At 31.1% G+C, this 12,982-nt stretch overlaps 1 protein-coding gene and 1 long non-coding RNA gene across 5 annotated transcripts; one reads left to right on the top strand and one right to left on the bottom strand.

Annotated features, from left to right (window-relative positions):
* Positions 1-2,274: 2,274 nt before the first annotated feature.
* On the top strand, positions 2,275-3,041 carry LOC112491357 (F-box/LRR-repeat protein At1g55660). Its single transcript, XM_025072905.3, has one exon. The coding sequence runs from the start codon at positions 2,275-2,277 to the stop codon at positions 2,998-3,000; it is 726 nt and encodes a 241-aa protein (XP_024928673.1). The 3' UTR covers positions 3,001-3,041.
* A 1,670-nt stretch (positions 3,042-4,711) lies between these two features.
* Positions 4,712-12,730, bottom strand: LOC107416223 (uncharacterized). Of its 4 annotated transcripts, none has more exons than XR_007240050.2 (6): positions 12,575-12,730; positions 12,270-12,449; positions 11,137-11,376; positions 9,646-10,287; positions 6,241-6,319; positions 4,712-5,316 (listed from the first exon to the last, which is right to left on the bottom strand). It is a non-coding gene; the product is annotated as an uncharacterized LOC107416223 (long non-coding RNA). The 4 variants fall into 4 exon arrangements; XR_003055577.3 differs by lacking the exons at positions 4,712-5,316; positions 6,241-6,319 and adding an exon at positions 7,221-9,435 and having other exon boundaries at positions 9,646-10,107; positions 10,217-10,287; XR_009638546.1 differs by lacking the exons at positions 4,712-5,316; positions 6,241-6,319 and adding an exon at positions 7,221-9,435 and having other exon boundaries at positions 9,646-10,096; positions 10,217-10,287.
* Between the last annotated feature and the right edge of the window lie 252 nt (positions 12,731-12,982).

Below are 12,982 nucleotides of genomic sequence, written 5' to 3'. Positions count from 1 at the left end.
AAATATGTGGGATGGTGAAATTGAAAACTGGTATATTTCCCAAGGTAATTTTTGAAAAATCGGTACGGTAATAATTAATTTAAAAATTATTTTAGACGCACTCATACAGTATTAGTATTCCAGTATATATGTGGTTAGCGCGCAAGTTATTATGTCTCCCGTGAGTTGCCATTGGACCGAGAGCAGGCAAGTCATATATATTGCGCATCAGCCGCTCCCCTCCTTGGCCGGGATGACGGTTTTAGCAGCAGTACTGTCGGGACGCCGAAATGCTGTATGCAGGTTTCTCTCTTTAATCTCCCGCCAGTCGGTGCTCGGGACGCTGGGTATCGGAGGGCATCACTGGTATATGGTGTGGTGCGTCAAGTATAAATATTTGGATGGAAATTTCAAACCCCAAAGTGTTCAAAAATTATCTATTATATTTTATTACATTTTATTTATATTTGGGGTATTTATCTATTGTTTATTAAATTGATTGATCCCTTGGTTTTCGGGAAGTACGAATATCAGGTTTTGTGAAAATGTTTTAAAAGGGGAATATTTCCAACAGAGTGAATAGTGAGGATTTTGATAGAAAATATTACTTCAATTGTTATTATTATTTATTTATTTAATTGTTGGTATTAATTAAATTCCTTTATTTGTTATATTAATATTATTAAAAATGTTCAGTAGTTAGGGTCACTCACTGAGATGATTAGCATCTCACGTTTTTAAATTCCATTCCCCTAGGTCCAGGTTGGGAGACGTTGATCGTCCGGGGCGAGCCCGACGTCTCAGTTCATTACCGAAAGTCCAAGAAGTATTTCTTCCCTTTTTCCTCTCCATCTTGTATTGCTTCCTTATCTGTCATTGTATAAATTCCACATTTATTTGTATAATGCTCTGTATACTGTATTGGACATTTAGTTATTAATTATGCACTGGATTGTTGTTATTCTTTTGGAATGCTGTGAATTTGTGGAATCAATTTGTAGTATTGTGGGAGGAATAAGGGGATACATATAGAAGTGTGTTTTCAGTGCAGGAAGTTTGTGGTAAGTCCAACCCTTAGGGGAGGTTCTGCCGGATTTTCCATTGGAGGGTCCGGTAGGGTTTCCCTGGGATCAGGGCTTGTCTAGGGTTCCGGTGAGGAATTTTGGACGGGTCCTGACAATATATAGCGTGACAATTTTGTCTTTAAAATTGTTGCACTGACATGAATCATTAAATTTTAAATGCTATAGTAACATATACCAAAATTTGACACTGCACTCACACTCTAAAAATATATATATATATATATATATGTGCTTGATAGGAGAGCCATAATTTTAAATATACATATATATATATATACAGTCTGTCTATGGTGCGGACGGTCCTCATGCGGACTACAGTATTGGTGACGGTTTTTCATAGTATTGGTGACGATTTTCTAAGAAACCGTCGTTAATACTATGAAAAACCATTACTAATACTATGGTCCTCATGCAGACCGTCCTTACCATAGAATTTCCGTATATATATATGTATATACAATGCCATTCAAAATGTCAAAACAAGCTTTTTATAATTGGCTGTCAAAATTTGACACCTCTTCCTTGAAGATACAATGCTGTATTTTAACACTCATTTTTTAATGCACCCCATGTTTAATTTAACTTGGTAATGCAAAGCAAAAAACATTACGGATCTTTTCACTGTATATTGATGGTTACATATAATAGTAACAAAAAAAGATAAATCATTTTATAATATTGACGTAGAAACCCTATCCCCATGATTTGTTGCCATGTTATCTGGTATATCTAATGTTGTAGCCGGATATTTCTCTTGTTCAGTTGGTCTATTTTCAACTAGTCAAGGCTCATTTGTTAACTTATTAGTATATATAAAGGCAATCTATTCTTAACAAGAATATCAGACTTATTTTACTCTCTTTGCTCTCTGTTTTCTCTGTTTTCTAAGCTCTACAAACTCTCTCACAGGTAAACCATTTTGTATCTCCGCCATTATTTATTTGAAGGAATTATAAACCAAGCATGGCTTTCTTTTAGTTTTATCCAATTATAATTATTCATTAATGCTATATATATATATATATACATATATATATATTTTTTTTCATTCATCCTTAACTTGCATTCCTTTCATTTAGTGCATGTTTGTATGTCATAATTGTAGTTACTAACATATATTAAATTTCAGCAAGTTTATTGAACCAGTAAAATTTAATTACTCTTTGTTATTGCATATTGCAGACAATTCTTCTTAAGACATTTCATAACTATGGAAACAGAAGAAGCAAAGAAGCATTGTGGAAGAAAGGAAGGAGATAAAACCAACATCGTAGTAGTTGTAGACCGAATATCAGAACTACCCGATCCTCTAATACATCACATCCTCTCATACCTTCCCGCCTATTACGCTGTTCGAACTAGCATTCTTTCGAAGCGCTGGAGAAACATGTGGATTTATGTTACTGTCTTATGTTTTGAAGAGTTCATGGATGTTACTTTAAAAAATATGTTCCAAAGTCGATGGAAGATGGTCTACAATTTTGTGAGCAACTGTTTGATATACCGCAAGCGTTTTATGGAACTTTCTGAAATTGTTACATCCATAACTAGACTTAAGCTGAAGATGCAATATCGTTCTCGAAGCATAGGTAAAGAAAATGTAGACAATTCGCTGAATATTGCTGTTGAAAGTAATGTAAAGGAATTAGATGTCTGTATGATAGAAAATTCGAGAGCTAGCTACCCCTTAGCTCACTCAATTCTTTATTCAAGATCGTTAACAATCCTTAAGTTGGAAAAACTGTTGCTGTTAGATGTCAATTTGCCTGTAAGCCTTCCCTCTTTGAAAGCTCTCTGTTTGGATAATGTGGTTTGTTATGATAACTCGCTTCAAAATCTAATTTCTGGATGCCCTGTCATCGAGGACTTGAGTCTTACAGCTTTGGAATGTCCTCACCACCAATATGTGGCTCTTGTTGTTGGTGGAAAACTTTAGAAATCTCACATTATGTGGCTTGTGGTTTACTAACCAGCACTTGGAAGGCCTTATTTGTGGAATTCCTCTACTTGAGAAATTGAATATATCTTCCTGTTTTTTGATGAAAAATAATATGTTACATATCCATAGTCATAGCCTCAAATCTTTATTCTTACGGGATGATCGTAAAATTAAGGTTAAACTTACAACACCGAATCTGGTTTGCTTTGTTTTCTAAGGTCGAGTTTGGTCAACCATATTGGTTTTTGATGCTCCTAACCTGTTAGAAGCCACCTTGAAACTGCGTGATGAATTTTTCTATGGCACTTCTTTTCATCTTATACTTTTTCTTTCATATTTTAAATGCTTGGAGAAGATGGTGCTGTCCTTTGGCTTGAAAGAGGTATTTAATTTTCTGGGTTTTCTTTTTTTTTTTTTTTCCCCCCTTATAATTTCAATTGTACCATATGCTTAATTAACATTTAATCCATGTTTTAAGATTTGTGGTGGTTAAATTTTGTAGGATCTTATCATTCCAATGGATGTAAGAAATTTATGTCGTCCACCATTGCCTACTCTGAAGCACTTGAAGGTGAAGAGACATGATGCATTGGAGAGAAATTCAGAATTGAAGGATGTTTTTCTTTGGTGTGCACCTTTTTTGGAAACTCTTGAAATAGAATAGATGTTTCCTGTTTTTTTTTCTTAGTTGTTGGAAGATGTTTCGTGGGTTTTATTATTAAGATATTGTATTGAGTTTTGTAATAGTGCAATTAGTAGTGTGCTTGCAGGTTGAATTTAGAGATGCTAGTGATTCTAGATTTAGGGCTTATTGTCTCAAAATTCACTTACAACATCTTTAACAATAAATATTATAAAACGGCTTTGATATGAACTATTTATACATAAATACTACAGCAACATGTACCAAATTGTGACATGGCACTAAACTAAAAAAAATGTTAGGTGTAAGATAGTAAAGCCAAAATTTTATATACACAGTGTATAACATAGCATGTGCCATGGCAATGCCATTAAGAATATTGTATAGGGTAGTATTTTATAAATTAGTGTCACTTTCCTCATGAAAATATATAATACTATATTTTCACATTGACACTTATTTTAACATATCCATTTAAGGTTATAAAGAAGCTTAAGTAGCTCGTGATCATGCTCGAATTTGATTCGATTTAGGTTTGAATGGCTCCTAATTGGCTTAAATTTGATTCAATTTAAGCTCGTTCTAACTTGATATGTAAAGAAAATGAAACAATTTTAAATAATAAATAAATCTCGGGAGTTGATTTTGAACAATAAATCAAGTCCATAAGTAGTTTGAATTTGTTATTTACATATATTTATATAAAAATTATATTATAAATATAATCACGTTGAATATTTACTATACACAAATAATATTTTAATATTTTATATTTCTAAACTTTTTAAAAATAAATTAAGTTTATAATAAAATTAATAGAATTTATTAACTATTAATGTAAAAAATTTTATTTTAAGCAAATAAATGTTCAAATTTATAATTTTTTTATATTGTAATGAATTGAGTTTAATTAACTTCGAAACTCAAATTTTTTTTTTTTGAATGAGTCAAATTGAACTGAAATAAACTATTTTAAAATTTTATAAACTTGAACATATCTAAAATCATAGGAACCAGGTTTGAGAATATTAATATTCAATTCCATTCGGTTCATTTACAACCCTATTTAAAATAAAAGTAATATATATTTTATTCCTCGTAAATGCAACTCATCGTTTAATTAAGATAAAATTTGATGGGCTTTTCATTGTCTTTTAAAAATCGGGTTTACACTATTGCTGGTTTGGTATTTGGTTCAAAGGAAACTAATTTTGGAAGCAAAAAAAAAATAAAAAATAAAAAATAAAAAAAATAAATAAATGAAAAGGGAAAGTCGTTTTTGTTAGTTACCAAAAAAGGAAAGTCATTTGTGTTGATAGATTGTCAGTGAAAAAAAGATCAAGCCGCCCATTTGAAAGCAATCCAACGGTCATCAGTGATTTGTGTTTAGTTGCTTCTTCCTTCATCAGAGAACTTCCATTTTTTAGCATTTTCCGTCCCCTTTTGGTTTTTTCTCCTTCCGTCTTCTTTGGTTTTCTCTCATTTTATTTTATTTTATTTTTCTTGTAGCTCCTGAGAAAATGAGCCATCAGTTAATCGTACCAACTCTCCGTTCCGTTACGTGGTGATCAGCTAGAAATTGCCATCTTTGTTTGTGTAAGTTCTTCTTACTCTGGCTCCCAGGTTTCTTTGCTTTTCTCTTTTGGAGGAGTTTTGGTTTGAATTAAATTCTGAAAAATAGTAAAACCCATTTATATACATGAACTGAAGATCTGAAAAATGATAAAAATAGTTTTGGCTATTAGATTGCAAATTCTTTCCAACTAAATTCATGCAGACTAGAAGAATCTTTAAGTGCAGTATTTTTTTCCCAAAAAAAATTATTATAATTATTTTTTTTACAAGGAAACCTCCACTAATTTTGGGTGGGTAAGAAGAATTACTTGGTTTTTTCCTATACTAGCTTCTTGTTTCTTTATTTTGTAGCAACTAGTTAGATATTGGTTTTCATTTTTTGCTATTTTAGTCCCTTCAGTGTTATCTATCTATCTATCTATCTATATAGTTTGGGTTATGTTTCCGTATAATATGTTATCTACCTAATCTAGAGCCAACTAACTGGAAACCTTTTCAGAATGGATTTGCTTTCTGTGTTCATGAATTTAATGACATTTTGATGGATTCGGTCTAATATGGAACTTTATGATCATTCATTGATTCCTACTTTGGAATTATGCCTAAAGGAAGGAAATAAAGTGTATCCTCTTTTGGGTGGCAACGAAACTTAGAACTTAAGTAAAGAAAATTCAATGTTTTCAGTTCTAATTTGGTTGGTAATATAATACATATTGGTTTGGTTTTCTATGGATAAATTTATATATTCAATCTAAATTTTGATAGAAATTCTGCCTTTTAGGTGTTTAACTTTAATTTGTATGCAGTTTGTAGGCTAATTTTTTCCACCAAAAGTAGTAAACAGTGTTGTACATAACAATTGTAGATCAGCCATACGTATTCTGGTGAAGAACAAAGGGAAGACAATTCCTCTCAGGGCTTCATATTTGATTATGGAAAGGAAGAATGTAAAACAGAGTTGTGAAGGAAAGGGAGGTGATGAACCCAACATCATGAAATAGACCGAATATCAGAATTACCTGATTCTCTCATACATCACATATTCCTATTCCTTCCCACCCTTTATGCTGTTCGGATGAGCATCCCAAATTCATATTCCTTCCAACATATATGAAAATAATGAATTTTCACGTGCCTAAATAGAAAATAATAAAGATTCCAACTATGCATCAATATGAATTTTTTAAAACCCCAAATTAAATATGAAAATAAAATTAATGTGATCAATATAATTGGCTTTTTTTTTTTTTTTCCTGCATAATTAGAGATAGAAGAATCAAAGAATATTTCATTCTGTAAAATGCCAAGCAACAGATTTAACTTTTGTACAATCCTCAAATTAAATATGAAAAGAAAATAATTACAATCAATATAGTAGTCTTTTTTGTTCCTACAAAATTAAAGAAGAATCAAAAAATAATTACACTCAATTCAGTTTTAGCCCCAAAAAAAAAAAAAAAAAAAAAATTACACTCAATTCGCACCACTACCAAACTGTGACAATATTAACATTCTTTACTATTTGAGGTTTTGGATTGTAATCATCCAAGGAAAAATACATTACAGTCAACTGATATTTTTTACCAAGATTTATCTAATACTTTTTGATGTTAAAAATGATGTTATGTTTATTGATTATCCACAAAATCGGTAGAGCTTATCCACTATATATTTTGACAATCAGTGCCTCCCTCACAAAGGACGTCAAACACATTCACCGCATCAATAAGGAATTTACCACGTGCCTAAATCGAAAATAATAAAGAATCCAACCATCCATATGGTGATTTAGGTGTGCATATCTCAGCTAAAAAAATGTAAAGATGGAGTAGAGTTTTACGTGTGTGAATTAGTGGGAAGGTGCACATCAAATTAAAACCCTTTCATAAAGAAGTGACATATATATATATATATATATATATATATTTTTTTTTTTCTTTATAGAAAATTAAGTGCTAGTTTGATTTTTTTTAGTTCATTTTTAGCTAAACACACTATAGAAGCCAAACCAACATTGTTGGTTCAAGTTGTAATTGAAAATTGAAAAAAAAATTAAAGACAATTTTGTTTTTGAATAATAAAAGACAATAATTACTGCAATTAAATTTACAATGATTAATGTAAATTATACATATCCTTAAAAAAAAAAAATAATAATAATTCAAAAACTCCCCCCCTTCCTTTTGACTCTCTACTTTTTCTCTCTTCTATCTATATCTATCTATTACTTTCTCTCCCCATTTCTCTCTCTATTTTCCTCCATTTCTTTACTTTTCTGCATTCTATCTCTACTTTATCAACTATACCTTGTCTTTACTTTCTCCCTTGCACCATCTTCTCCATCTAAATTTTATCTCCATTCTCTCTTTTAATTTCTCTCTCATTTATGTTTCTCTCCACTTTATCTTACACCTTCCACCACTTTCTCCATCTACACTTTCTCTCTTATTATCTTCTAAACCTTCTATTTCCACTTTCTCTCTCTACACTTTTTCTACTATATTCTCTTTTTAATTACTCTAGCTCCTTATTCTAGTTGCTTTCTACATTTGGCAATTGCCACCAAGTAAACAATTTATTCCACAAGCTATCAATGCTTTCTTATAAGATCCTACTTGATGTCCTTAATATCATCAATTAATTACCTCTAAGTATTCTCCTAGACTAAATTTTTTAAAGTTATAGTACATTCTTATTTATTTAGCAAATTATTAAAAATAACTATCTAGCAAGTCTTTTATTTATTTTGAAAGTAACAAGTCTTTTATCCCAAAATTGATTTTTTAAGTTAAATTTCAGTTTCCTATTTATTTTTTAAGGTAAATAGGAAATATATTTACATGTGTAATGAAAGAATTTACTGGAGATTTTTGTCATATTAAAATTCAAAATATATTAAATTAGAATATGTTTTAAAATATACAAGTATTTTTCCACGACAAATAAAATAAAATATATAAGTTTCTTTAATGAAAGAATAAAAAAAAATCAAAATTTAGCAATATTCATTTTTTTTTTAAATATCAAAATTTTGTTGATTTCTTACTTAAGCAACTAGTTTCTTAACTTTTTTAACTTTCTTAACATCTAGTTTATGGGTTCTAGGTTCTTCACTTTCTTAAAAAACTTTTTTAATGTAAGAATAAAAATATATATTAAAATTTTGCAATATCCATTTTACAACAATATCAAAATTTTGCTGATTTCTTACTTCAGCTACTGGTTTCTAAGCTTTCTTAACATCTAGTTTGCGAGATTACTAGTTTCTTCACTTTTCTTTACTTTCTTAACTTGTCCTTTTGATTTCAGTTCTTTATTTTTTATTGTTTTTTCTTTCATCGTTTTTCAGTTAGTTAAATTTGAAAAAAAAAAAAATTTTCTTAAGTTATCTTTTTCAAAAAATTTTCCACTTAAAAAAGTCTTTTGAATTCATATAAATTTGTGTTACATGCATCGTTTTCTTAAATTGTCTTCACAATTTCTTACTTGTTTACTGATTGCTTTTTTAATATTTTTTATTTTGTATATATTATAATAGTAGTTACTTTTTATATTTAAATTTTTTTAAGGACATCAAAACTAAGCATTGATAGCATATGGAATAAATTATTTTGAAAGCAAACTATAAATAAAGTGCATGGAGAACTTAATAAGAGAAAGATGGCAGAAAATGTGAGAGACAAAATGCAGCAAGAGAAAGTTAAGAAGAAACAGAGTAGAATACTAGAAAGAAAGTAGATCGTGTATTTGAGAAAGAAAATAGAGAGAAAAAAGGGGAAAAAGTGTATAAAGAAAAAGTAGTGAGAAAAAGTAAAGAGATAACAAAAAAGAGAAAATAAAGAAAAAACCAAATAGAGAAATAAAGTCAAGCGAGAAAGGATACAGAGAAAGAAGAGAGGAAAAAGCAGAAACAAAATGCAAAGAGTGATATTGGAGAGGGAAAAAAAAGATTGAAATGGGAAGAAAGCAAATGAGAGACAAGAAGAGAGACACACAACACACCATCGCACACAAGAGGCAAGAGAACCTAAGGCAATCCTTGAACGTTTCTCTTCACCCAAACACCCAAAATTTCATATGTATTTTATTAAACAGAGTTATCATTGCAAACTTTCTTATTTACACAACCCCAAACCTTATTTTCTAATTTGTATGTAGCCTAAAAGTGTCAAGCAGATGTCAACAATCTCATCGGGAACAGTTGTCAAAATGTGCTGTCAATAAAAGATGTCAATCAAACAGACAAGTTAATTTCTTATAAAATAACAAATTTGAGGTATCTCAAAAAGGCATATCATTGAAGAGAAGAAAAATTCATATAATATGGAGATTTAGAAACTCTATATTAATTTATGTAATATTAAAATTTTGGCACAGTAAATAAAATTTGGCACTTGAACAAGGATTAAGTGTGTAATATTCACCTTTGTAACAAGGTCGGAGAACAAAAAGACATGTAAAGCCAAATTTCTAACACCACCAGGATAGCTCAGCAATAGATCATACAGCAACAAGGGAATTTGAAGCCCACTGTTAAGAAAACCCTTCCAAATTGTACATCTGGGTATTCAAGCATCTCAATCAAAGGTCAAATAATGTGAAAATACCAAACATCTCAGCATATCAATAAAAAAGAAACGGAGCTAAAAAAGAAATAACATTTGAAAGCATTCCTTATCAACCAATTCCTTGAAATCTAAATGGAGGGAACACAAGACTGCAAATCTCTATTTTCCTGATTTACATTCATGCAGAAGTTGGTACCGTATAAAAGGAATAATATCAATAGTAAAGTTCAATTGAAAAGGAGATTTGCTTAACAAACGGTAAGAGCTTGCATGCATGCAGTCATCCTTAGTCTTCACCAATGGAATCCTACGCCACAACTTTAATAATGAAATAATGACAAAAGAGAGATAAACAATGAGCAAGGAAAAGCATAAAAATGAGAAAGAAACTGGTTTGCAGATTATAATTTTTGGGTATGAACGATACCTGAGATACTGGTTAGGTTCTGTAAATCTGATTTACAGAATTTTCCCTTAGGAACAGGGAGAAGGCATTCCCTGCAATACAAATTTACACTTAAAAACCATCATATTTTAGAGAACAGAAAGCAACTTCAAATGAGTAAGGCTTATGACTTCATAAGCACAAGAGATAAAATGCATTGAGCACCTTTTTGTTGAGTAACACAAGGATTACATAAATGACAGTTTGACAACTCATATTAGATTTCTTTTAACCTTTTTCCCAATATTCAATTGTGGCTAATATGGATGTAATTCTAAGAACTATCATAAAATATGGTCAAAGGCTTATTGTTGAAAGCTATAACGGGTAATGCAACTTTAAAAGTTGGAAAACGAAGTGATTTAAAAAATGAAGGTGGGGATTTTAGAAAGAGATACTATATTAGTTTTGATAACATATATATATATATATATATTGGCTGTATGAGGTAAAAATGCATGCAATAGGACCACAACTAATTCCCAATAACAACCTCTTGTATATGTATAATCCAGGTGTCCACTAAAGTTTGGAGGGGGGGGGGGGGGGGGGGGGGGGGGGGGCGAAGCACCCTAATCTTTCACTACTCGCAAAAGTATAAATCTCAATCGTCAGCAACCTAGCTATGATTGGCATTTCAACTTGGCAGGTTCATGAGTCGTAACCAACCTAGCTAATAAAACAATTGACCATATCAAAATTCTACTCATATTAATTAAGAGATTTATTATGTATTGCCCTCCTATGATTGGCATACGCCCATAGTATGGTTGGGATTGGCAATGATTATGTTTACATATTTTACTTCCTAATTACAAGCAATTGGATGCCAACCATAATATGGGTGTTAACGCCCATCATAACAAAATTTTGAGTATGTATATATATACTTATAAATATACCTCAGATTTGAGCTTCTCATTCTCCTTGGAAAAAGAGTCCTAATTAGCCAAAAGAGAGTCATAATCAGATTTGAGAAGATCATAATTCCATTCAAGCTGCTTAGTCTTCCATCAAGCACGCTTCTTTTCAAACCAAACAGCAGCCTGTCTGGGTTGCAGTCCTAGCTTCTTGCCCAACTGGGTTTTTCTCTCCGGCTCCAGTTTGTTCTCTGCCTCAAGGCTCTTCTCCAGCAGATGTACCTTAATAATTAATATTCAACCATACCAATAATAACCAAGAAGTAAGAACTAATATATCTAAGGCCTTAAGAGGAAAAATAAAATACAAAAACATTAAAGATTGTTTTTTTCTTGTTTAATTAAACTAAATAGTGAAGACAAAGAAAACAAAACGCTAATTTGCTTTTTGCCAACATTGAATTGTGGCTAATATGGATGCTATTGGTTTGGAAATTGTTTTTTCTACGAGTCAGATTGCCATGGCAAGGTTATGACTGAGTTCAAGGACAACAGAAAGCAATTTTCCCAAGTTCACTTGGCATAGTTATTATAAAATCAAGCTAACAGAAATTAAATAACTAAGAAAAACACAAATTAGCAAGAGCTAAGAACTAATATATCTAAGGCCTCAAGAGGAAAAATAAAATACATTAACATTAAAGGCCTTTTTTTTCCTTGCCCAATAGATTCCAAACTCCAAACAAAACCTGATTCCGCAATAAACTCTTCAAACAAAAAAAACTGAGAAAATCATAAATTGCTAATTCAGACATTAGGTCGGCTTCTCCTTTTTGGTTCTTTAATTAGCCTCATCTTTCTCTGTTTTCCCAGAAAACCAGAGTCAAAATTTCACTGAAAAAAAAAAAAAAAAAAAGGCGGGGGAAGAAGCAAATTTACAAAACAAAGAAGTGTGGACGAACTTAAGAGAAGGGGGCATAGTTGCGATTTCCTCGTAGAATTCATGAATATTCAATTAATTTCCTAAATTGTTCGTTTAAACTAAATCGTTAAAAAAAAAAAATCCTAATTTTCTCCACTCAATAGATTCCAAACTCCAAACAAAACCTAATTCGGCAAATTAGGTAAGAAATTCTTCAAACAAACAAAACAGAGAAGTTGGGGTACGAACTTACAAGAAGGGGCATGGGTTCGAATTCCTCACTAGGATTCATGAATATACAGAAGATCTGGGTGGTCTCGCCCGTTAATCATTCCCGGCCATTGACACAGGATTGCTCTGCATTCACACTGTACGGAAAGGTTTCACGGTGATTAAGATGGGCTTCTTGGTTCTTTGATTAGCCTTCATCTTTCTATGTTTTCCCAGAAAATCAGAGTCATAATTTCAAGGTTAGATTTGGAAAAAAAAAAAAACAAAAAAAAAAAAAAACAAAAAAGAAGCCAAAATTACAAAACAGAGAAGTGAGGACGAACTTACAAGAAGGTGCGATCTGTTACGAAACAGACCATCTCCGGCTCACGTTAGTCAGTCGTCATCATTGTCGTCTTGGTGGTGGAGTCTGATTTTCTCAGCCATCATAGTCGTGTGAGGGTTAGGATTCCTGTGAAACTGAATGAAATGGGAATTATATACACATTTATAACAACGAACGCGGCTCAGCTCTCAACGGTCCAATTTTCCAAAATTTGGAAATATTAAACGTCATCGTATTGGCACTGGCTTTTATGTGCTTTTTTTTTTTTTTTTTTTTTTTTTTAGTTCTCTTACTTAAAACGTTTGTTTGTAAAATTATTATTATAATGTATATATAATAATAATTTATCTTATTTAACAAAAAATTTTATTATTTTTAAAATTGAGAGAAAGAGATCTAAAAAAATTGCT

The sequence above is a fragment of the Ziziphus jujuba genome, chromosome 4, assembly GCF_031755915.1.
Source record: "Ziziphus jujuba cultivar Dongzao chromosome 4, ASM3175591v1".
Lineage (NCBI taxonomy): Eukaryota > Viridiplantae > Streptophyta > Magnoliopsida > Rosales > Rhamnaceae > Ziziphus > Ziziphus jujuba.
The sequence above is the reverse complement of the archived record's forward strand: the minus strand, read 5'-3'. Positions and strand labels throughout refer to the sequence as shown.

Bases quoted from the DNA above. Each gene is read 5' to 3' on its own strand.
- LOC112491357 (XM_025072905.3), top strand. From the start codon at position 2,275: ATGGAAACAGAAGAAGCAAAGAAGCATTGTGGAAGAAAGGAAGGAGAT.